The 24941-nt window shown below is 43.4% G+C and overlaps 2 protein-coding genes across 6 annotated transcripts in view; both read left to right on the top strand.

Annotated features, from left to right (window-relative positions):
* abcg4a (ATP-binding cassette, sub-family G (WHITE), member 4a) overlaps positions 1 to 14056 on the top strand; it is a 118908-nt gene extending 104852 nt beyond the window's left edge. For all 3 annotated transcript variants that reach the window (XM_068054048.1, XM_068054049.1, XM_068054050.1), the window contains exons 11-15: positions 637 to 805; positions 1634 to 1734; positions 3336 to 3494; positions 5865 to 5983; positions 8312 to 14056. In XM_068054048.1, the coding sequence (XP_067910149.1) occupies positions 637 to 805; positions 1634 to 1734; positions 3336 to 3494; positions 5865 to 5983; positions 8312 to 8537 (774 nt within the window). In that variant the 3' untranslated portion in view covers positions 8538 to 14056. The remainder of the gene's footprint in view (positions 1 to 636; positions 806 to 1633; positions 1735 to 3335; positions 3495 to 5864; positions 5984 to 8311) is intronic.
* A 2573-nt stretch (positions 14057 to 16629) lies between these two features.
* LOC137381445 (RING finger protein 214-like) overlaps positions 16630 to 24941 on the top strand; it is a 67876-nt gene continuing 59564 nt past the window's right edge. For 2 of the 3 annotated variants that reach the window (XM_068054046.1, XM_068054043.1), the window contains exons 1-2: positions 16630 to 16737; positions 19227 to 19726. In XM_068054046.1, the coding sequence (XP_067910147.1) occupies positions 16706 to 16737; positions 19227 to 19726 (532 nt within the window). In that variant the 5' untranslated portion in view covers positions 16630 to 16705. The remainder of the gene's footprint in view (positions 16738 to 19226; positions 19727 to 24941) is intronic. The other variant, XM_068054045.1, reaches the window with a different exon arrangement.

Genomic DNA, 24941 nt, shown 5'->3' with positions numbered 1-24941 from the left:
TTTGTCATTTCTTCAACCTTCACCGTCTGGGCTTCCACACTTGATCACTCGCGTAAGATGCTAGAGAGATGTTCTGGAACCAAATTCCTGTAAGAGTGGAGAGAATTGGAAAATGGAATATATTGTTTAAGGTGGGATGGATACGTTGGCCTAACATCATGCACTTTAAAGGCCTGCTATCCGACCTGAACCCGACGGGACCCTGACGACATGGGTCGGGTCGGGCCCCTCTTCCGGGACCGGCTTTCGGGCTCGGCTCGGGTTGGGCTGTGTCTGGGTCGGGCTGGACATACATGGTAAGTGCTGTACCCGTAAGTATTAAAAAATAAAAAAAACTTAACTGAGCTGGGAGTCCGGGACGAAACTGAGTCTGCGCAGTGAGTGAGTGACGTCTCTATGACCTCATCACGCACGCACTGCAGCTTCTTCGAGGTTCCGAGTCGGCAGGTAAGTAAAGGGATGGTTGGATCGGACGCGGGGAAAAATTGGAGGGGCTCGGGTCCGCTGTGGATCGGTCAGGTTCGGATCGGGTTCTTTTTCCCAACCTGAGCAGGCCTTTAATGCACTTGACCACTTGAGGTGTTGTACATATCAGTTGGAAGTTTTACAATGGATCCATTATCTTGTCTTCTGTAGGTTCTGACCCACTTGCGGTTCATGTCCCACATCTGCATTGGAGTCCTAATAGGTCTGCTGTACCTGAACATCGGGGATGAAGCAGAGAAAGTATTTAACAACACAGGATGCCTCTTCTTCTCCATGCTCTTCCTCATGTTTGCTGCTCTGATGCCAACTGTACTGACCTGTAAGGAAGGGTCTTATTCTCATGTTGTTTGATTATAACCTGATGGATGTGTCTTTGAGATATTCTTCTTGGGTTTTTCTTGAGTGGAGCTGATTAAATAATAAGGAAGAAGATGTGCATATATACAGGGCCTTTCACAACCTCAGTGTTCTATTCTAAATAGGTTAGAACTGGAGCCTAATCTTTACGCACTTTTATAAGCTTTTGTTTAAAGAGAAACTTAATACAAACATGCACCTGCAAACCCAACAACCACAGTTTCAGTCTGCTCCTGTATATAGGAGCTCGAGTGAAGCCCCAGCTAATGCCCACCACCTGAATACAATTAAATACTCAATCACTATAGAAATTAACACTCGGCATCCCAAAGTGCTTTACAGCCAATTAAATACTTTTGAAGTATGGTAACTACTGTGATGTAGGAAATGCAGCAGGCAAGCCACAAATAGAAATGTGTTAATCAGCAGATTACCTTTTTTTTTTAAGTAATGTTGATTGAGAGATAAATATTGGCCTGGACATTGGGGAGAACGCTCCTGTTCTTCAAAATAGTGCCATGGGATCTTTTGTATTCATCTGAAAAGGCAGAAGGGACCTCGGGTTATGTCTCCTCTGAAAGACGGTACCTTTGATAGTGCAGCACTCCGAATGTCAGCCTCGATTTTCTACTCAACTCTAGTCCATTCTCATCCATTCAGACTTCTCCCTATCAGTGTTTTAATTAAATTGTTCTCCAACAAATAGCACTGTAAACAGAGACTGGTCTTTCATATTTATTTAAAACCTGCGCAGAGGAAAATCTTGGTCACTAATTTTCTCTCTTTTCAGTTCCACTTGAGATGTCTGTTTTTCTGAGGGAGCACCTCAACTACTGGTACAGCCTGAAGGCTTACTACTTAGCTAAAACAATGGCGGATGTTCCTTTTCAAGTATGTAGTGCTTAAATATCTATTAACCTTTCCCATTGATTAAGTACTAAATTGAGACAGTGTATCAATGATGAAGTACAAAGGAACAGGAGGAGGCCATTCAGCCCCTCAAGTCTGTTCATTATTCAATGAGACCGTGGCTGATCTGTATCTTAACTCCATCCACCCACTTTGGCTCCATATCCTTTTATAGCCTTGTCCAGCAAAAAATCTATCCTTCTCAGATTGAAAGTTACTAATTGTGCCTCAGCAGCTACTGCTTTTTGTGGAAGAGTTCCACATTTTTACCATTGTTTGTGTGAGAAAGTGTTTCCTAACTTTTCTCTCCTGAATGGCATTGCTCTGATTTTAAAGCTTATGTTCAGGAGCACTGGAATTATTTGCAGTGAAGCAGAGAAGACAAAAGGGGAGATTTAATAGTGATTTGAAACATTTTTATAAAGTAGGAAGAATTTTGATAAAGTAAATGGAGAAATATTGGTCGGAATTTTACCTGTTGTAAATGGACGGCAAAGGAGGCGGTGGAGGAAATGTAAAATAGCACGAGATGATGTCGGGTCAGGCCCCCATCGTCATGACGCCGGAACACAACTTTACCAAGGTTGGATGGCGAGCCGTGTGGGGACTCAGCTCGCCAACCGCAAACGAGCAATTAAAGGCCAATTAAGATAGTTGAGGAGGCAGTTGACACCGATTTTATGTACCCCTCAGAATTTTATGAGCCACGCACAAACCACAAGGGGGTAAGGTGGTTGGAGCCTCAGCTGCATTTAAAGGGCAGCAGCTGTAGGGGTTTCGTGCACTCAGCAGATGTTCACTGAGGCCTTTTGATTTATTAGCGCAGAAGGAGACAGGCAAACCTTTGAGCAGTTATTCCTCCCGGCAGGGGACTCATTGGAGAGGGGCCTAATAGGGGGAATCGGCTGGGTGGCCTTTCTGTACCTGCTTCCACCCGCCTCCACCTCCGCCTGCACGATCCCAGCTCTAGTGAATTGAATTCCGGCCATTGTTTCCTCTGGTTTGGGAACTCGTTAACAGAGGATCGATAATGTAAAAAATCATCACTGAGAGTAAGGAAAGAGCTTCAATATTTGGATATTGCGTTGCTGGGAACGAGGAATGCTTGAGGCAGAAGTCTTTGCTTCCTTTAAAGGAAAATTAGATAAATATTTGAAGCAGAGGAAGATAGAGGGCTACGGGGAGACAGCTGGGCAGTGGAATTAGTTTCATATTGCTCTAGCAAAGAATCATCAAAGATATAATGGACTGAATAGCTTCCCTCAGAATTCTTATATTTCTGACTGAAACCAGGATCCCATTCCTGCTTTGTCATCTGCCTAGTTTTAGGGTTGACAACAGATTGCTCTGTCATCTGTGGGCCGTTCTCTTGACAAATGTGACCGTCTTTTTCTGAGAGCACCAGTGTGTATTGAAAGGTCGACTGTTGAAGTACTGACATTTTAATATTTTGCAACAGCAATGAAGTTGAATGATTTTGGAAGTTCAAAAGAGGAAGTGATGCGTCAGACCTTCCTGGTCATAATTGCAAAAGGAAATATTGTTCGATCCCAGTGTTTAAACTGATGTGCTTCCTCCTGCAGGTGATCTGCCCCATTGTGTATTGCAGCATTGTGTACTGGATGACGTCGCAGCCACCTGAAGCTGCACGGTTCCTCTTGTTTGCCAGTCTTGCCACAGCAACTGCATTAGTGGCCCAGTCACTTGGCCTTCTGATTGGAGCTGCATCCACATCTTTACAGGTAAATTCTCTGCCTCAGTACAGAAACCACACCAAACTACCCAAAGATTGTCAATCATAGAATGGCACAGAACAGAAGGAGGCCATTTGGCCCATCATGCCTGCGCCAGCCTTTTGAAAGAGCTATCCAATTAACCCCACACCCCTACCATTTCCCCATAACCCTGCAACTTTTTCCCCTTCAGGTATTTATCCAATTCCCATTTGAAAGTTACTATTGAATCTACTTCACTGCCCTTTTAGACAGTGCATTCCAGCCCATAACTTGCTCACTGCATTAAAAAAAAATGTTCCACATCTTGCCTCTTTTGTCAATGACATTACGTCTGTGCCCTCTGGTTACCAACCCTTCTGCCATTGGAAACTGTTTCGTCATATTTACTCTATCAAATCTTTTCATGATTCAGTGTTCAATTTTTTGAGTGCCATAAGCTATCGAGGAATTAGTTGGTGGGGGTGGGGGGGGAATAGAATTGTACCTTGTGCAGGAAAAGAAACCTGCTCACAAGCATGGCCTTCGGCTTTACATTGGTTTAACCTGGTGGCCTTAGATTGGTGTCTCTCGCTGTAGAACATCTGAGACCACAGGTCAGCTGCTTCATCAACGACCTTCTCTCTATCATAAGGTCAGAAGTGGGGCTGTTTGCTAATGATTGCACAATGTTCAGTACCATTCGACACTCCTCAGATATTGAAGCAGTCCGAGTCCACGTGCAGCATGAATTCGACAACATCCAGGCTTTGGCTGATAAGTGGCAAGTGACATTCGCACCACGCAAGTGCCAGGCAATGACTATCTCCAACAAGAGAGAATCTGACCATCCTCTCTTGTCGTTCAACGGCATTACCATCACTGAATTCTTAGAATCAATATCCTGGGGGTTACAATTCACCAGAAACTGAACTAGACCAGCCATATAAATGCTGTAGCTACAAGAGCAGGTCAGAGGCTGGGAATTTTGTGGTGAGTAGCTCACCTCCTGTCACAAGTCAGGAGTGTGGTGGAATACTCTCCACTTGCCTGGATGAGTGCAGCTCCAACAACACTTGAAGCTCAACACCATCTGGGAGAAAGCCCATGTGATTAGCACTCCATTCACCACCTTCAACATTCACTCCCACCACCACTGATGCACAGTGGCAGCAGTGTGTACCATCTACAAGATGCACTGCAGCAACACGCCAAGGCTCCTTAGACAGCACCTTCCAAACCCGCGACCTCTACCACCTAGAACAGGTGTCTGCAACCTGTGTTCTGAAGCCACGTGCAGCTCTCGATCGAACTCATTTTGATGGTAATTAAATGGCTTGTTTTTTGTTTCTTTTAAACTTTTATTAGTATTATACTTGTGATATTATATCATTCAATTCACAACTTTTTTTGTAAAAACCTTTAAAATGTTATGGTCTGTCTTGTTTTTCATTATTATTGACATTTGGGTAACAGCATAGCGGCTCTTAAGATTTTGCATTTTTAACTAAATTTTTTAAATGGCTGCACTTGTTATTAAGGTTGCTGACTCCTGCTCTAGAAAGACAAGGGCAGCAGACGTATGGGAACACCACCACCTGCAAGTTCCTCTCCAAGTCACACATTATCCTGACTTGGAACTGTATTGCTGTTCCTTCACTGTCACTGGGTCAAAATCCTGGTACTTCTTAACACTGTGGGTGTACCAACACCACATGGACTGCAATGATTCAAGAAGGTGGCTCACCACCAGCTTCTCGAGGGTGATTAGGGATGGCAATAAATTGTGGCCTTGCCAGTGATGCTCACATCCTTTGAAAGAATAAAAAGAAATATATGGAATCGGAGCATAAGCCCAACCCTACTAATCACTTGTTGAAGCACCAACATATTGGGCGGCACAGTAGCGCAGTGGTTAGCATCGCAGCCTCACAGCTCCAGCGACTCGGGTTCAGTTCTGGGTACTGTCTGTGCGGTGTTTGCAAGTTCTCGCTGTAACCGCATGGGTTTCTGCCGGGTGCTCCGGTTTCCTCCCCCAGCCAAAGACTTGCAGGTTGATGGGTAAATTGGCCATTGTAAATTGCCCTAGTATAGGTAGGTGGTAGTAGAATGGTGGGGATGTAGTCGGAAATATGGGCTTAATGTAGGATTAGTATAAATGGGTGCTCATTGGTCGGCACAGACTCGGTGGGCCGAAGGGCCTGTTTCAGTGCTGTATCTCTAAATAAATATTGTGCCACTATACCCAACCAACTGATACAAGTTCTGAATCTGAACTTGTAATTCATATTGTCATATTTGTCTATGTTAATTATACATAAATAGTTGTCAGTTTAGCAATGTTGTGTGCATTGTGTGATTTTAATTTGAATCTTGTGTTCCACCTCCTCACCCACCCAGGTTGCCACATTTGTGGGTCCAGTTACTGCCATTCCAGTGCTCCTATTCTCTGGATTCTTTGTTAGTTTTGACACTATCCCCACCTACCTACAATGGAGCTCCTACGTCTCTTATGTCAGGTACATGTTGTTCTCTTTTTTTTAATCAAAGTGTTATAAATAATAGCTCCTCTCTCCTTCCCTCTCTTGTACCTCAAGTTCCAAATCCTACTGGTTCAACTTCCAACTTGCATTTTTGCAATCATGAAATTTACTCACCCCCTTCCCACCCTATATCATTCTTTCCTGGGACTTCAAAACTGCGCAGCTCTGCAATTTTCTCAGTCATATCTTTCATCTACAATCTTAAAGCTTCTAAAACACAGGCTTGGTGTCATCTAATTACTACCTCCTGATTCATCTTGTGTAACCGATTGTCAGCTGGGGCTCAGTGGTAGCATTCTTGCCTCTGAGTCAGAAGGTTGTGGGTTCTGCTGCAGGGACGTGTGCACAATATCTATGCTGGCAGTCCAGTGTTGTACTGAGGGAGTGATGCCCTGTTGGAAGTGTGGTCTTTCAGACGTGCTGCTAAACCAAGGTCCTTCTGCCCCTCACGTGGATATAAAAGATCTCATGACATTATCCAAAGAAGACCAGGGGAGCTCTAACCGATGTTTATCCCTCAACGAACATCATTAAGAAAATAATCTGGTCATTGCTGTTATTGGGATTTTGCTGTGTGCAAATTATTTTCTTGTGCTACAACATATACTACATTGGTGATAAAGCAACTCAGGACATGCTGTCATGGAAGGCACTATCTCAATGCACAGTCTTTCTTTCAGTTTACGTCCTGCACTGTGGGTCTTTTCCCTTTGCAGAGATTTCTTTTAATAGTTGGCTTACTCAGTTGTGTTAAGATGATTAGGACCAAGTGATGTCAAAGATTGCTGGACATCCTCTTTGCCTGTCCATCCAGGTTTCTGCCATTGTTGCTGCAGTCCATCAGGAGAACTCCAAAGGATGTTTTTGACATTAAACATTTGGCATTATGCATTCTTAGGCAGTGGGAGAAATTCTGCCCTTGTTGGCTAAGGGTATTAGTGATATAGAACCAAGGCAGATAAATAGAGTTAAGATATGGATCAGCCGTAATTTATTTGAATGGTGGAACAGGTTAGAGGGGCTAAATGGGCTCCTCCTGTTCCTATATTTGGTAATTGTATCCTTGCCATGCTACAATAATTTGTCATGAGTTCAGTTGTGTTCTTTAGGGTGTGAGGGGAAAACAGACAAAAGGCATTAAATTATACTGCCATTGATAGCATTCATTTTAACAAACTCAATTTAGGGGAACCAAATCCATCTCTATGTTACACGTTAGTTGCTTAGTTTGTCTGCCCTTAGAATCAGAGGTGGTCCTATTACTAAAGTCTGGACCACTTTGTAAAGTGTTCTGGATTCTCTCAGACACATGTGAAATGGGGGTGTTAATCTGGCATAACACGAGCAAAATATTGTGGATTCTGCAAATCTGAAAAAGAAACAGAAAATGCTGGAAACACTCCGCTGGCAGAAGCTGTGGAGAGAGAAATAGTGTAAACGTTTCAGGTTGATGACCCTTCGACAGACCCTCCATCACCCTTGTGCTTGCTGACCTATATTGCCTCTTGATCTGGCAATGCTCCTTCTTGCCAAATCCCTCCATGGCCTTGCCTGTCCCTATCTGCCTCCTCCAGTCCCAACAAACCTTCAGGGTCTCTGCACTCCTCCAATTCTGATATCTCGTGCAGCCCTAATTTTAATCGCTCAATCATTGGCAGCCGTGCCTTCAGCTGCCTTTGCCCTAAATGCTGCAATTCCCTCTCTAAATCTCTGTACCTCTCTCTTCTGTCTTAAGACACTCCATAAAACCTGCCTCTTTGACCAAGTTTTTAGTCATTTGTCCTGATGTCTCCTTTGATAACAAATTTTGATTGACAACACTCCTCTGAAGGGCCTGGGGATGCTCTGCTGGGTTAAAAGTGCTATATAAATACAAGATGTTAGTTTGTTGTTGTGATTGGGATTGTGAACCCTGCCTCAGCTGAGTTACATCAAATTACTTTAAGTCTACAGAACAGAAACAGGCCATTGGTCCAACTGGTATATGCCAGTGTTAATGCTCGGCACGAGCTTCCTCCTCTTTATGCTGACCGGGTTCCTCCCTTGTTTGCTTATCTAGATTCCCCTGAATTGCTATTGACGTAATTAACGTGCATAAGATTAAACACTATGAAAATGTCAACTAATGCCTAGCATAGCTAACCTGATGAGGTACTCTCTTAGGATAATGTGCGCGTTGAGGGTTTCTGGTTGGGTAATTTTGGGAAGATCGATTCTATAACATGAGCAAAATGCACTTCCATTTGCAAGTGATTTTAAACGAGTAGCAATGCCACTTGTTCATTCTTTTTCTCTGTGAAACAGGTATGGCTTTGAGGGTGTCATCTTGTCAATATATGGACTGGACAGAAAAAATCTGACGTGCAATACTGAGTTTTGTCCTTTCAAGGAGCCAAAGAAAGTTCTGCAAGAGTTAGATGTGCAGGATGCAAAGCTTTATATGGATTTCATCGTCCTTGGTATTTTTTTCATTATTTTGCGTCTCCTGGCCTACCTCGTCCTGCGATACAAAGTCAAGTCTGAGAGATAAATAAATAACTGCATTGCAGGTGAATATTCTGCAGCATTCAGTCGCATTGTCTATGGACAGGATTCATTCTACTAAACTTTTGCAAAGGATGTGACCTGTGATGGTCCCAGCAATGAACTAGGCCTCAAAGCCTGAACAGTCATCTAAAATTAAAACTCCAAGCGTTGCGATGGCTTGTGATGGGCCTTTTGATTTTATGATTTTATTTTTGGCACTCCAGTTACTTTATTAAATTTTTATTCATTCTCGCCCATCTGGAAAACAGTTTGTCAGGGGAAACAACCTTTTGGAGCTGTACAATGAAGTAATTCTGCATGGGCCTTCTGCACAGTGACAATGCCAGAATGTTTCATCAATCAGTATGTGTGAAGAATCCCTGATTGTGAATGGTTAGTTATATGCTACTCTGAAGTATATGCGTTTTTTTTTTAAAATAGAAAAAAAATGAAATTTTGATTTTCGGTCAGGATTGTTATAAGCACAGATTTTGTAGGACAATGTATGCTTTAATCTCTCACCTGGTGCATGTTAGCTTATAGCACGTCTTGTCAAATTATAATAATTGTAAGTTTAAAAAAATGAAGCAAGGCATTACAAACTAGGCTTTAAATGTTATAATAGGCATTGTGGAAAGTCCACATTTCTGAAATTTCAAAAGTATATTTAAAAACAAGTACAGTCTTGAAAGTGTTAAACATTTAGAACAGCTGTAATGTAATACGTTTTTACAGAATTTTATATTACTATTATTTTTTGGTATTTGGAGATTTCCTTCCTTTATTTTAAAAAAAAAAGGTCTGAATTATACAAGCTTTCCTCCTCCCCCACACTACAGTTTATCTGATCACAACTTCCTGACATATTTTTTCGGAACATTCTGCTCTAATGACTGAACAACCTCCCCCTCCGAATTTTGTGCTGTTGTATTGAACAGTGCACCAATATTTATATTCACCATGGTGAATATCATCTTAAAATGCACAATTTCTTTAAAAACTTAAATATTTCAATGTTTGGTTAACAATTTGCTATTTCCTAGTTTTATCATTTTTCACCTAATCTTTTATCAGTGCTATATGCTCTCATCCACATTGTGATATTACAGTAACATCCTCACCAGTGTCACAGTCTTTATCCCTCATGAGCATGTTATAAAGACTGGCGAGATATCCTTAGTATCCAATGAGTGGGGATGATCTGAGAACTCATGAGTGGATTTGTCACGTGTTGGTTTTTGAACCAGGTGAGACCAGGTTTTTTTGTCCAGCTATCTGGAAATTTCTAAGCTGTGTCCTGCAAACCAAAAGCTTTTTTGTTTCAGGTGCAAGTCCTTTCTTTTCTATATACCTCTGTATTTTATGTTGCGGAGGTGTTGGTGATGAGTTATTGAAATTTAATAATCACCAAATGAGTTCATGAACACAGGCCCTACTTACACACCCTTGCTTGGTTTTTCATCTGGATTTGGACTTGAAAAATGATGACAAACCTACTTTTTCTCAGTGTCCTAAAATGGTATGAAAAGAACAAGCAGGTCTTTATGGTGTATTATTGTTTATCCCATATAGTGAACATTTGCTGAGTAAGGAATTGAGTATATATGCTAATTAGAAGATGGGTGTCTGTCCTTCTTTAGACTCAGTGTGACAGGAGTAATAATTAGTATCTCGCTGTGATGTGGGTTCAGAATGTTCCTGCTTTGAACATGTGACATCTCCATAAAGCATGAAAACTCATAGCAATGTCCTCACCTTGCATTATACAAAATAACTTCTTCAGAAATATCATTGTGAAGCTTTTTATGACACCATAGTATTTTACAGTCAATGACCTATTGATCCTTTTGACCTCATTGGCATAACAGACTGTCTTGTGGGAGACTGTTTGCTTGTACAGTTTTATAATTTTAATTTTAGTACACTTGAGTTTAACTTCCCTATCACAGGCTCATACAGGTCATATTGGATCTCCCATAGTCGCCATGAAGAAGAAAATTGCTTTTATTTTATTTGTCTTTTTCTCTGCAAAATTTTTATTGCCAGATTCAATTCTCCAATTATTTTTTCCCTTCATTTTGTGTCTTTAGTCGCTCACTTGAGCTCAACTCGCTTGAATGTGAAATCTCTAACTGTGCTCAGCAGAGTCTAAAATATGAATTTAGACTAGAGGTTTTGCACATATAAGATGTCCTCTCTCCTTAAGTAAAATATGAGGCAGTTTAACATACGGTGATGTATTGACGATGGTTCTTTCAATCCCCCACAAGTAACCATTTAACTACCCAGTGTTCACTGTTGTATACCTTTAAAGTAGAAGAGTGTTATGGGAATTATGGAACACAACAGATGCCAGTTGAGCCATCAGGCCCATTTTTCCACAGACCATGTACAACCGACTCTCTCGTGGACTCTACAAAACCCAATTTAATTCTCAAGGAAAGATTCTGTAAATATTCTTCCTATCGGGCACTTCCTCATCAGAAAAGGTATATCAAGCAAATTTCCTGTCACTTTTTGACCATTTGACCTCCTTGACTTAACTTCCAAATGGTCCCAATAACTAAGGGCTCAGACCCAAGTCTTTTGGTTCCCCCTATTGTTGCATATCTCTGTCCTTATGGGCGATGTGTCTTGTGTGCTTCTGGAGGATGGGACTTTTAATCACTTCCTTCTCCTCTGAGATTAATTCTCATCGACCATCAATTCCAGTAGGCAGGCAGAAATCCAAGGGAAGGTGAGTTTGAACTTAATGCCACTTCAGAAATCTTGCTCACCAAAGCTTAAAGCCATAGTTTCATAAGGACAAAGATAAAGTTAGGGGTTTTGGCAGGAGAAGAAAGGGTCAGTGTTTGGTCTATCATTCATTCTTAACTTTTCAGCCCTGCCAATTTGGACCTATGCTTCAATCACTTACTTAATTTTTATATATTTGGAGAATGTAAGTTCAGAGAATTTTAAATGCGACATAAAACATTTGTGTTCTTCAGAAACCAAGAAGATTTCAAATTTAACTTTTGTGAGCCTGACAAGAGGGAAGCTACCTCTTTGTATTTGCAGAATCAATGCAATTGTAAGATTTAACTGCCATATATGTGTATATAGAGCTGAACAGTCTGCAAGGATGTCAAAGAATTCAGCACATTCACGAGACCCATTTGTATCATACAATTCATTTGAAAGCTAATGCTACAGATTTCTGGTGCCAGTCTATCATAGCAACATTTGAATTAATTCTTTGCCATCATTAAAGATGGAGCCTCATCATCAGGACAGTCTTTTTTTAAGGCTCACTAAGTTAAAAGAAATGAAAAGCTGCAAATGCAGGAAATCAGAAATTGGAACAGACGGCAATCTACCTTTAATTCAAAGTTGCTTAATCTGCATTGCCTGTTTATTCAAATTGAAGTGGTGCAACAACAACAAAAATTCCTGTTATATTTTTATTAAAAACGCTTCATTCAAACTACTGGGTAATTTTGAATTTTATCGCTCAAAAAACAACTTGGAATTAACTGGAGTTGATTGTATGTGTAAGGTAGGTTAGTCAGAGTAAGATTGGTTAACAATTATGGTCGGAGCTATTGGCCTAACTGATGAACATTAACCTTTCTTCATGATTCAGCTATCAATCACCCTGCTTTATTTAAAGAATTTGGATCCATTTTAACATTGAAAGAAACTTCATGGACTTGCTGTTTTAGGAGATAGTACTGTCGATGCTATGGCCAAGTAGTTTAGGGGAGTTACTGAAGCCAACACTGAGGGAATTGATTGGGCTGTCTCACCTCTCATGGCTTCATCTCTTGATTACTGTTAGGAAGTTTGTGAGACTGGAGCTCGGGTGATGCGATGTCCTCCATGGTCCAATAGTCTGTCAATGCTTGTTGTCCAGAAGTGCCAATAAAGATAAGTCATTTGGGCAAGGCTGTCTGTGCCCATGGAACTGTATCCCAGCAAGAGAAAAGAGGGTGACAATTGATAAGAGTTTTCAAAATTAATCGTAATTAGTAAGTTCATTTTAAAATGGATCCTGATGGTGTGTGATTTTACGAGTAAGAACATTTTTTTTTGCTCCTGACCATTGCTGATTACAGCTGACTCTTGAGGTAGAAAAATGGAGAGCTTTATCAGCAAGTCAACATGTTTTAAGATATAAGGGGAGAAAATTGGCAAGGAAAAGAAAGAACACAAAAATCTGTGAACCACTATCACAGCCCTACAGTTGAGGATGGTGAGATGGTAACATTGCCAGAACTTTGACCAGAACACACTCCCTGTGTATTCACTCAGTCACCACACCAACAGGGCTGTTAGTGTCAAGGAAATGTTAGGAGTAAGATTCAGGATCGCAAGGAGTAAGACAGGCCATAAACCTGTTTAAATAGAGGTGTGTACTTTTTTTGGGAGTGAAAGTCATGCTCAGTGGCCATGCAGATCACAGGATCAGGCACGGAGAGTGGCAGGTTTGAATCTCCAATCCACGCCATCTTTGGAGCGAGACTTTGAGCCAGAAGTTGGCATTTTCGCAAGTATACTCATGTGATTTTTGACCTGCACCAAAATGTGACATTATTAAGTCACAGCAGTGGCAGAAACATGACAGGTCTCCTTGAGTGAAGCTGTAGCTGCAAGACATTAGACTCATTTAAGAAGTAGCTACATACTGTAATACAATAGGGTTAATATTCTGGAAGGATCAGATCAAATGGATTAAAGGTTTTTCTACATCCGAACCTGTTTAATCAGTTGATATTTGTACTTAATCAGTCACTGCAAGGATACAAAAAACATTGTTAGTGTTACATGTTCTGCTATGGGTGGTTTGCACATTAATGTTAAAGAAAGGGTTCAGTTTTTTACTCTTGATGGAAAGTTGTTTGAATCAGTGCTATCTTTATGAAATCCTAACTTAGTCCATGACATTCAGCCAGTGTTTCCTGCCCTTAATTGGCATCCAATGACCCACACTAGAAAATGTCTGTGTGTGTGTGTATGTATCTGAAGATTGGGTAGGAATGGGATTAGGCTCCGATGTGATGCTGCTCATAGTTGAATAGCCAACTGTGAAACGCACAGTTTGGTCTCGTGTGAAGAGTGGCTACTTGGGCTAGCTACAAGAGGGTTGTTGGGACCCATGGAATTGCATGCCAGAAGAGTCAGTGACTTCAGGAGAGAACAAAGCAGGGCAAAAAAAAAAATACTGAAGGGATTTGAGGCAAGTGCATACTCTTTGAGAAAGCTTTAAAGAATATTTTATCTTAGTGAATTAACCAAACTTATTTTCTTTCCATGGCTTGTTCTGTTTACATTGCACGTGCTAAAGACTTGACTGTCCGGCTGATTTTTAAACAGAACTAAAGTCAACACACGGGTCACATATTAATAATGTTTATGCAAATCAAAGATGTGATATCCAAAATTGCTAATGAATATTTATATAAGTGACTTTTGTTCTACTGTATGTTACCTTCTGCAAAAAGTTTCTGTTATCATATATTACTAATAAAATTATTATTTATATCCTGAACGTTGTTCTATATTGTATTACTTATTCTGAACTGTTTTAAACATTTGCGATTATTTGAAGGAAGGATAAACAGTGCTGAAGACTGGAGTATATTATTTTCTCTCACTCTCACTAAATAAAAGCAAATCCTGCCTGTAAAATATGATGCTAACTTCAGACCATTAAATGTGATGATGTGTATTGTCTCTTGTCCCATTTGGGTTCGACAGGAAAGTGAGATGTGCAGAAACCTCTGATGTTCCAATTGTATACAAAGGGGAAAGACATCACCTGGTGACTGTGTACACCTATTTTCACCTTCATAACATCAGCCGGCTCCATCCTGCCTCAGCTCATCTGCTGCTGAAACCTCATCCCTGCCTTTGTTACCTCTTGACTATTGACGCCTGGCCGGCCTCCCACATTCTACACTCCGTAAACCTGAGGTCATCCGAAACGTCTGCCCATATCTGAACTCGCCCAAGTCCCGTTCACCCATGAGCCCTGTGCTTGCTGACCTACATTGGCTCCTGGTTAAGCAACGCCTCAATTTTTCCCAATCTCTGTAATCTCCACCAACTGCACAACCCTCTCCAGTATCTGCGCTCATCTAATTCTGGCCTCAAGCATCCCCGATTTTAATCGTTCCAGCACTTGCAGGCATACCTTCAGTTATCTGGGCCCTAAGCTCTGGAATTCCCTCCTTAAACCCCTCTTCTCCTTTTAAGATGCTCCTTAAAACCTACCTGTTTGACCAAGCTTTTGGCCATCTTCCCTAATAGCTCCTTACGTGGCTCGGTGTCAATGTTTGCTTCTGTGAAGTGTCTTGGGACCTTTCATATGTTAAAACTATTATATAAGTACATGGTATTGTTGTACCAAGATATACTTGTGAAGATTTCCTTAGTACAGTATTGCTTGCCAAATTTCATTCTTTTGAAGGTGCTGACTCATGCTGGAGTATCAGATGGCAAGACCACTCTGCTATCTAACTCCGTGACCAGTCTTCATGCTTAAATCTAGTCTGTGAGTGCAGCAGGTTATTCTTTCAGCTGCACCCAAGCACAACCATGTTCCTCACTGCACCTCCACCCACATGCACTATCTAGCAAGGGGTGGGTGCCAACCCTCCTGGACTGCCCTGGGGTCTCCAGGAGTTGAAGATTAATATTCTGGGCACGCCTAAGAGCAATCTAGGGGGAATGAATTGTCACTGTTTAAACAAAAATGTTTTATTTTCTTTGAACACTTTGATTTATTAGTTATAAAAATATTGGAAAAGTGGGGAGGGGGATTGACTGCTTTGGGGCAGTTGGAGGCGAGAGCGCATGTGTTGAAACTGCCATGGCTACATCCAAGGAAAGTTGGCAGCCCTAGACTGAGGTGGTACTCGGCCAGAGAGATAGTGATCAGATGCAGAAACCTTTTAAAATTCATTTCTGGGACGTGGGTGTCACTGGCAAGGCCAGCATTTGTTGCCCATCCCTAATTGTCCAAGACAAGGTGTGGTGAGCTGCCTTCTTGAACTGCTGCAGTCCTTGAGATATGGGTTCACTAACAGTGCTCTTCCAGTGTCTAGGTCGATGTCTGGTGGTCCGTCTGGTTTTTCCAATGTTTTTCCACTTCTTTAATCCAGGGTTGCTGAGGCCTATTGTAGCAGCAGGGACTAAGATCAGCCAGTTCCTCCCAGACTGGTGATGGTACCTGGAGTTAATTTTCCCCCCCTAAATAAGGGATTCCTGAAACTCGCCTGTAAGATATAGATCGCCATCCTTCGATCCACGAGAGATCATGGGAATGCAGCCTCAGAACTTTGCTGAGGTCAGGTGAGATCATATGCGCCATCTCTTTTGATGGCTGAACAAGCCCATTCTGGAAAAGCAAAGCCTGCCACAAGTCCCACACGTGAAGTTGTCCCTTGCTAGTGGAGTGGGATGATCTCCGCTGATGCCTTTATTTGCAGGGATGGCATCTGCTTTGGAGCGTCTGAAACCACATGTCGTGGTCGTGGTAAATTCCTGCCGACAGCTAGTCTCGCTATATGCATCGAACATCAGCTAGAGTTTCCCACTTATCGTGATTGATGTTGAGGATTTGCATGTCTGTTTGACAGCATCCTTGAATCAGTGTCTTGGGAACCTGCTGGTCTCTCGGCACAGGTTACCTCCCCATATAGCATATCCTTGGGAATGCAGCCATCTTCCATCCTGTGCGCATGCCCAGGCCAGCGAAACTTCTTTGCTTGATTATTGCAAGCATACTTGGCATATTTGCCCTGAAAAGGGCTTCTTCATTGGTGACTTTGTCATTTCATGTGATGCTGAGGATGTGTCACAGACATTGGAGATGGAATTTATCGAAAGGTGAAAGATACAGAGCGGGAAAGGACAATGTCCCAGTTTGGATAAATAAATGCAACCAATTTATTACTGTGGGTGGAGAAATGATTGTTGAAAACAAACAGCACATTAAACAACTGCGGGGGGTGGGGCACAAAAAAAACTTTTTTTAAACAAACTAATGTCACATGTTTGCTGAGGTCAGAGGTACTTTGTGAAAAACGTCACTACACAATGACATGATTTCAGTTTCGTTGTACAAATGCAAAACTGATGAACTTCCATGATGACGAAGAACAACTTGCTTGTTGTCCAGTGTGAAAGATGCAGTCACAAGGGACCCTGCGACGCATAAAGTTTGCTATCTTTTTAAAAGTTCTTCCCTTATTTAAAATGTCATTTCTCCCTGCTCTGATTGTTAGAGTTTAGTCGCAAACCGAATTCCTCGGCTTCCTCTGTGTTAATTCATTGTCTTCTCCACTTTACTCAAAATTAGAATATTTACGAGATACTTTCCAAGAGTTAGTTCTGTTTGAAACTTATTGCAATGTTCCCTGTGTATCTACCGTGCATTACATTGCAAAATAGGCCAAATTTATTACAGGTTTTTGTTTGCGCAGTTGCTTCCTTGCAGTGACTAATACGTTTTGCGGCGCGATGTTTTTTTAGTGTATATTTTACTGCTGGGGTTCGTACTGTTGTTTTCTGTTAAATGTTTAAAACTTCTTTCAAGTTCGTAACTTGGATTGGATAGATGCCGGTCCATATAATTTCCACTAAAATGAAACCGACCAGAGGCAGGTTATTCCATTTATTAATGCAATTTGTCCTATTGTTTTCAGTGTTCCTAAGTTTGATTTTTTTTTGGGTGGGGGTACTGTTTACATACAGTTTCTCATCTTACTGTTTTCTTTATTGCAATTCCCTTCTCTCTGCTCTGTCATCTCCACAGTGACTTGAGGAATGCAGCTCCCAATGCATGGGTTCAGCACCTTCAAGAATTCCCAGGAATCTAACCCAAGGAATACGCCCAACACCACCACAACTATTTTAACCTCTGTTTCAAAATTCTCAACCTTGTTTTCAAATCCCTCCACGGCCTTTCCTCTCCCTTTTTGTCTGTGGTCCCCTCCAGCCCCATGACCCTCTGAGGTATCTGCATTCTTCCAATTATGGCCTCATGATCATGATGTACGGGGTTAGGTCACAGACCGGCCATGATCTCATTGAATGGCGGGACAGGCTCAAAGGGCTAAATGGCCTCCACCTCTTCCTGTGTTCCTGAGGTGCATGGCCGTAGATTTAATTTCACTGGTTAGAATTCGTACAATCAGTATTAGGATCCATGTATCTCACTTTTTGTCATTGTAAATACATGTTAATAATTGGATACTATACAGCATTGTTTTGTACTGAATAATGCTAAAGCCATTTGGAGGCTACAGCTCCCTCTTTGTGACAGTATTCATCACTCCTCACTCTACATTATTCTGTTCTTGCCCTCCCCAACACCCTCCTCTACCCCCTCCCTCCCCCAGCCTCCCTACCACCCTGTTTTGTTCAGTCCTTTAATGGTACTTGCTTGTCGTCCAGATTCCACTTCTGACAAAGGGTGTTACATCCAAAATTTATCAGCTGTTGACTGGACTATGTATTTCCAGTATTTTCTGTTCTAATTTGAGACGTACAATAAACGTTTCTTTTTCAAATCCCGAGGAATTGGAATCACTGCTGTTCAATGTTTGGCAAATCAGAACTTAGTGTGACTACTGTACAGGATGTCGCCGTCTGTGCCCGCAACAAGTTTCTCCGAAAAATTAAACATCAGTAACTTGGCTGTTTGTAAGAGTGTGTATGGGCAAGTTGTTTTTGGAACTGGTTCTAAATTCTTTGATTGGTTCACAAATTTGAAATATTGCAATCATCAAATTGTTCAAAACAATGGAGAGTGTCTGAACAGATTGTGGTTCTTAATGATATTTTGGCTGATTTTAAGCAATACACTTGATGCAGTAAAATTTGCACTGGCTGTTTCATCTGAAAACACCTCTAAAATACATTTCCTGGCAGAGTGGTGTCCAAATTTCTAACTGAGGATGAATTTACATTGAACCGACATGTACCAATGGTATAAATACAGATGCACTTTGTTAGATTTATATACTACACAGCGTGGGGTGGGGTGGGGATGATGGGGCAAGTTTAACTTTGGGCAGTTGTATAAGATGGTTGAAGTTGAATTGATTGACCATTCTGTATCTCAGATTTTCTCACTGACTTCAATAGAAAGGAAGGCTGGGGTGACGCACATAAAGGATAGCTGATTTAATGATGCCAGTTTTACAGTGACTCCCTGGGAGTCAAGATCAAGTGCAGTCTTCAGGTGAAATGGGGTCAAAGGGCAGGGAATTAATTGGATTGGGACCTGCAGTAGTTGTTCCACTTGTGGGAGGGACCAAATCTAGGGGCCATAAATATAAGGTAATCACTAATAAATCCAATGTGGAACTTAGGAGGAATTTATTTAGCCACAGAGTGAATAGAATGCGGAACTCGAAAACAAGGAGTAGTTGAGGCGAATAGCATAGATGCATATAAGGGGAAGCTGGATAAACACATGAGGGAGGAAGAAATAGAAAGATATGTTGATAGGGTGAGATGAAGAGGGTTGGGAGAAGGCTCATGTGGAGCTTAAACACTGACAGATCTATTTATGTAATTTAGTTTGTAACTTTTAAAAAGTTGTTGCTGGAAACCAACCTTTTTCTTTTCAGTAATTAAATGCAATCTTTAAAAATAAAAGTTAAATGTTATTTTAAATTATCCTACTTTGGTTGTCTTTTAGCAGTTGTCCCCAGCTGATGTCTGGTGAAATAATCGGTTCTTGTACTACAGAAGGATTTCGAGTGTTTGGAGACAGTGTTAAGGAAAGGAATGAAGTGCCACTGGATTACGATGCTGCAGCTCACGTGCAAAAAGAACTGAATGAATGCAGTAATTGTTTACCAGAACAGAATGGTTTATTTGCTGTTGTGGATAATCCTGATACTTTTGGTCATAATCCGAAGGACAGGGATACACGCATGCAACAAGGTGGTGTTCAGATCCTGGATGTCAGCACTGTCAGTTCAGCTGATACAGATACAAGTGCAGAGATACATCTGTGTAATCCTGAAACTCCTGGAGCCATCAAAGGTGATGATACAATCCTGTCACATGAAGGATCTCAGAGAGCAATTGAAGATGACATCAGTCCAGGTGTGGAACCTGTTGGTACAGAGGCACATCGATATAAAAATTCCTCATCTCCTTCTGTTGACACTGAAGAATGCCTATATTCTGCGGGTACAGTATATATTGTTTCCAATTTCAGAAGTAATCTTTCTGTTGATCTTTCCCATTCGATTGTCTGTTCCTAGTGGAGAATAAGAATCATAGCAGAGTTACAGCACAGAAGGAGGCCATTCGGCCCATCTGGGCTGCAGTCCAGTTAGTTCCACTCCCCTGCACTTTCCCCCTATCCCTGCAATGTCTTCTCCTCCAAGTATTCAGGCAATTCCCTTTTGAAGGCTACTCTTGAATCTCTATCCACCACCCTATCAGGCAGTGCATTCTGAATCCTAACCACTCGTTGTCCAAACAAAGTTTTCCCTCATGTCGCCTCTGGTTCTTTTGTCAGTCGTCTTAAATCTGTATTCTCTGGCTATCAACCCTTCAACCAGTGGAAACAGTTTCTCTTTATTTACTCTATCTAAACCATTCATGATTTTGAACGCCTCTATCACAAGGACACAAGGGGATCATGGCGAGGGGGCCCAGAAAATACTTCTGGGAGAGGCCCGCCACATGCCTCGGCGCCGGGGAGAGGCCCCATCCCGTTTTACCCGCGGTGACGAAACCTCGGGGTGGCCCGTCCCCTCTCCCCCGGCCGCTCGGTGATGGAAACATAATTTATATATTTAAATAAATGTTAATGAATGAATATTAACTTAGCTTTTCATGAAGGCCGTCCCACGCCGATATTCCGGCCCTTTGCCGGAGATCCGAGGCTTAACCCTGGTGGGGAGGAGTGAAATTTTCAGGGCGGTGGTGGGAAGAGCGGGGAAACCTGTTACAATTGGCTGTGGGGACAGTGGGAGGGGTTGAATAACAAAGGTAATGAAGTTTGGGGGGAAAGTTCAGGATGGGAACAACATTTTTTAGTGGGGAAAAGGCAATAAATTAAGTGTTTGTTCATTGTGGGGGTGGGGGGGGGGGAGGAGTGTTGGATCTCAATTTTCCTTTTCTCATTGGTTACACCAAAAAGAGACGAAGTCCGACTGTAGCTTTAAGAAAGTTTGTTGCAGTACTTAATTCTTACATCTTCAGAAAACTTAACAATGAACTGAACTAAAACTAAAAGCAACACATACACTGAACTAACACTGAACTACCCAAAACTAAAGCACCACACACACTAAACTAACCCTGAACTAACCACCCCCCCCCGTACTGAACTGACTCTTCGCGCCAAATCAAGCCTTATTATAGTTATTCATACAAATCAGTAACACCTACTCTTTGTTCCCAATTGGTCTACAAACTTCAGCAGTTTCTTGGTGTCGGGGTCTGATTGGGGTACTGCCTTGTCATCCTCTCCTCAAGCAGTTTCTTATTCCCCTATGTCTTCGGACCGTTAGGCTGAGCCACCCTCAGACAAGGGGCGTGGGTTTGCCTGGTCAGTATGTGTGCTCGTCAGTTTCATCCGGATCAGTTTCATTGAGAAAACAAAGAGCAGGTGTGGCTGGGGGAGGGCAGTGGGCCCAGGAAACATACACTAAACTGTTAGCTTTTAGTTAGGGCTAAAATGAACTGATTTAAAGAGCCAGGGGAGTTTAAACAGTTTAAGAGGGTAGATTGGGGGAGAAAACATTAGGAATGGGAGCAGATGGCCATGGATATCGTTGAACAGTAAGGGAGCTTCCTAGGGAGCTTCCAGCCCAGGAGCCATCTTGAATTTACTAAAACCCTTAGTGAATGTAATCACCTCTGTAAGTCTGCCAAAAGATGCTTCACCTCCTGAAGGACGTGGATGAGCTTTCCGGACGTCGATGGTGGGCACTAGGGACCTTATTACCTGCACCCGCTTTCCTCCCCTCCCCCATTTTCCCCCCTTCCCCTTCCCTGCTCCACCCTCTCAGCTCACCCCCCAACAACCCCGTCCCAGCCCACCCCCCCCTCGCACCATCTTCCCCCCACACCCCCTTCCCCTGCACCCCCCCACCCCCTTACAGCCCCCTTCCCAGCTCCCCCTCGCACCTCTCCTCCCTCCACCCCTCCCCCTCGCATCCCCTCCTCCCACAGGCACCATCCTACACCTGTGTAGGGGCCCTAACAACCCCACTGCCTTGTGGGCGTCTCTGGAGAGACCAAGGCTAAGGGAGTAAACCCTAACAGATAATCCGGAGTGGAACCCCGTAGGCGGTCATGTGTCACCTTTGGCATGTTTCCGGCAGTTCCTGCGGACCCCACCAGAAAGGCCGAGAGGGGAGTTTTGACGACTGGGCAACTCTCAACCTCCATAAACTTGCCCAGGCATGCGCCATGGAGAGGTCACTCCATAGTTGCCTCACAGCGACTGACACAACATGGAAGGCAGCAGTTACGGGTTATAAGTCCAGATAAATTGGCGTAGAAACTGGGCGCCACGGGTTGCCTTTGTCGGTGGGAGAGGTCATTGCACCTCACTGGACAGCTACCGCCCGCCTCAAACCGGGCAGCCCCCGGTCAATAAGGTTCTGTCCCGCCACAGTCTACCTGCTTCAATGGGTGCTTGGAGCTCAGGGTCATTGCCCGAAAGGTGGACTGATACACCGCACCAAACAACACGAAAAAAGGAAAGAAGGTACCAGCCCTTCGCTTTGCAAGCTGGAACGTCAGAACTATGTCTCCTGGCCTGTCGGAAGACCTTACACAAATCAACGATTCTCGGAAGACCGCCATCATTAACAACGAGCTCAGTAGATTCAATGTAGACATTGCAGCACTTCAGGAGACACACCTCCCCGCGAGTGGATCTCTAGCAGAGCAAGACTACACCTTCTTCTGGCAGGGCAGGGATCCTGAAGAACCAAGACAGCATGGAGTGGGCTTCGCCATCAGAAACTCCTTGCTCAGAGCGATAGAGCCTCCCTCAAATGGCTCGGAACGCATACTGTCCATCCGACTGCTCACCACCTCTGGTCCAGTACACCTACTCAGCATCTATGCTCCAACACTCTGCTCCCCTCCTGAAGCTAAAGACCAGTTCTACGAGCAACTCCATAACATCATTAGCAGCATCCCCAACACCGAACACCTATTCCTGCTGGGGGACTTTAATGCCAGGGTTGGGGCCGACCATGACTCATGGCTCTCCTGCCTTGGGCGCTATGGCGTTGGAAGGATGAATGAGAACGGGCAGAGACTGCTTGAGTTGTGTACCTATCATAACCTCTGCATCACCAACTCGTTCTTTCACACTAAACGCTGTCACCAGGTTTCATGGAGGCACCCAAGATCGTGTCGTTGGCACCAGCTAGACCTCATTGTCACAAGGCGAGCCGCCTTAAACAGTGTTCAAATCACACGCAGCTTCCACAGTGCGGACTGCGACACCAACCACTCCCCGGTGTGCAGCAAGGTTAGACTCAGACCAAAGAAGTTGCATCATTCCAAGCAGAAGGGCCACCCGCGCATCAATACGAGCAGAATTTCTCATCCACAGCTGTTACAAACATTTCTAAATTCACTTGTAACAGCCCTTCAAAACACTCTCACAGGGGATGCTGAGACCAAGTGGGCCCACATCAGAGACGCCATCTATGAGTCAGCTTTGACCACCTACGGCAAAAGTGCGAAGAGAAATGCAGACTGGTTTCAATATCATAATGAAGAGCTGGAACCTGTCATAGCTGCTAAGCGCATTGCACTGTTGAACTACAAGAAAGCCCCCAGCGATTTAACATCCGCAGCACTTAAAGCAGCCAGAAGCACTGCACAAAGAACAGACAGGCGCTGCACAAACGACTACTGGCAACACCTATGCAGTCATATTCAGCTGGCCTCAGACACCGGAAACATCAGAGGAATGTATGATGGCATGAAGAGAGCTCTTGGGCCAACCATCAAGAAGATCGCCCCCCTCAAATCTAAATCAGGGGACACAATCACTGACCAACACAAACAAATGGACCGCTGGGTTGAGCACTACCTAGAGCTGTAAACCAGGGAGAATGCTGTCACTGAGACTGCCCTCAATGCAGCCCAGCCTCTACCAGTCATGGATGAGCTGGACATACAGCCAACCAAATCAGAACTCAGTGATGCCATTGAATCTCTAGCCAGTGGAAAAGCCCCTGGGAAGGACAGCATTACCCCTGAAATAATCAAGAGTGCCAAGCCTGCTATACTCTCAGCACTACATGAACTGCTTTGCCTGTGCTGGGACGAGGGAGCAGTACCCCAGGACATGCGCGATGCCAATATCATCACCCTCTATAAAAACAAAGGTGACCGCGGTGACTGCAACAACTACCGTGGAATCTCCCTGCTCAGCATAGTGGGGAAAGTCTTTGCTCGAGTCGCTCTGAACAGGCTCCAGAAGCTGGCCGAGCGCGTCTACCCTGAGGCACAGTGTGGCTTTCGTGCAGAGAGATCGACTGTTGACATGCTGTTCTCCCTTCGTCAGATACAGGAGAAATGCCGTGAACAACAGATGCCCCTCTACATTGCTTTCATTGATCTCACCAAAGCCTTTGACCTCGTCAGCAGACGTGGTCTCTTCAGACTACGAGAAAAGATTGGATGCCCACCAAAGCTACTAAGTATCATCACCTCATTCCATGACAATATGAAAGGCACAATTCAACATGGTGGCTCCTCCTCAGAGCCCTTTCCTATCCTGAGTGGCGTGAAACAGGGCTGTGTTCTCGCACCCACACTTTTTGGGATTTTCTTCTCCCTGCTGCTTTCACATGCGTTCAAGTCCTCTGAAGAAGGAATTTTCCTCCACACAAGATCAAGGGGCAGGTTGTTCAACCTTGCCCGTCTAAGAGCGAAGTCCAAAGTACGGAAAGTCCTCATCAGGGAACTCCTCTTTGCTGACGATGCTGCTTTAACATCTCACACTGAAGAGTGCCTGCAGAGTCTCATCGACAGGTTTGCGGCTGCCTGCAATGAATTTGGCCTAACCATCAGCCTCAAGAAAACAAACATCATGGGGCAGGATGTCAGAAATGCTCCATCCATCAATATTGGCGACCACGCTCTGGAAGTGGTTCAAGAGTTCACCTACCTAGGCTCAACTATCACCAGTAACCTGTCTCTAGATGCAGAAATCAACAAGCGCATGGGAAAGGCTTCCACTGCTATGTAAGACTGGCCAAGAGAGTGTGGGAAAATGGCGCACTGACACGGAACACAAAAGTCCGAGTGTATCAGGCCTGTGTCCTCAGTACCTTGCTCTATGGCAGCGAGGCCTGGACAACGTATGTCAGCCAAGAGCGACGTCTCAATTCATTCCATCTTTGCTGCCTCCGGA

This window comes from Heterodontus francisci, chromosome 22 (genome assembly GCF_036365525.1).
Source record: "Heterodontus francisci isolate sHetFra1 chromosome 22, sHetFra1.hap1, whole genome shotgun sequence".
In the NCBI taxonomy this organism is placed as follows: domain Eukaryota; kingdom Metazoa; phylum Chordata; class Chondrichthyes; order Heterodontiformes; family Heterodontidae; genus Heterodontus; species Heterodontus francisci.
The sequence above is the reverse complement of the archived record's forward strand: the minus strand, read 5'-3'. Positions and strand labels throughout refer to the sequence as shown.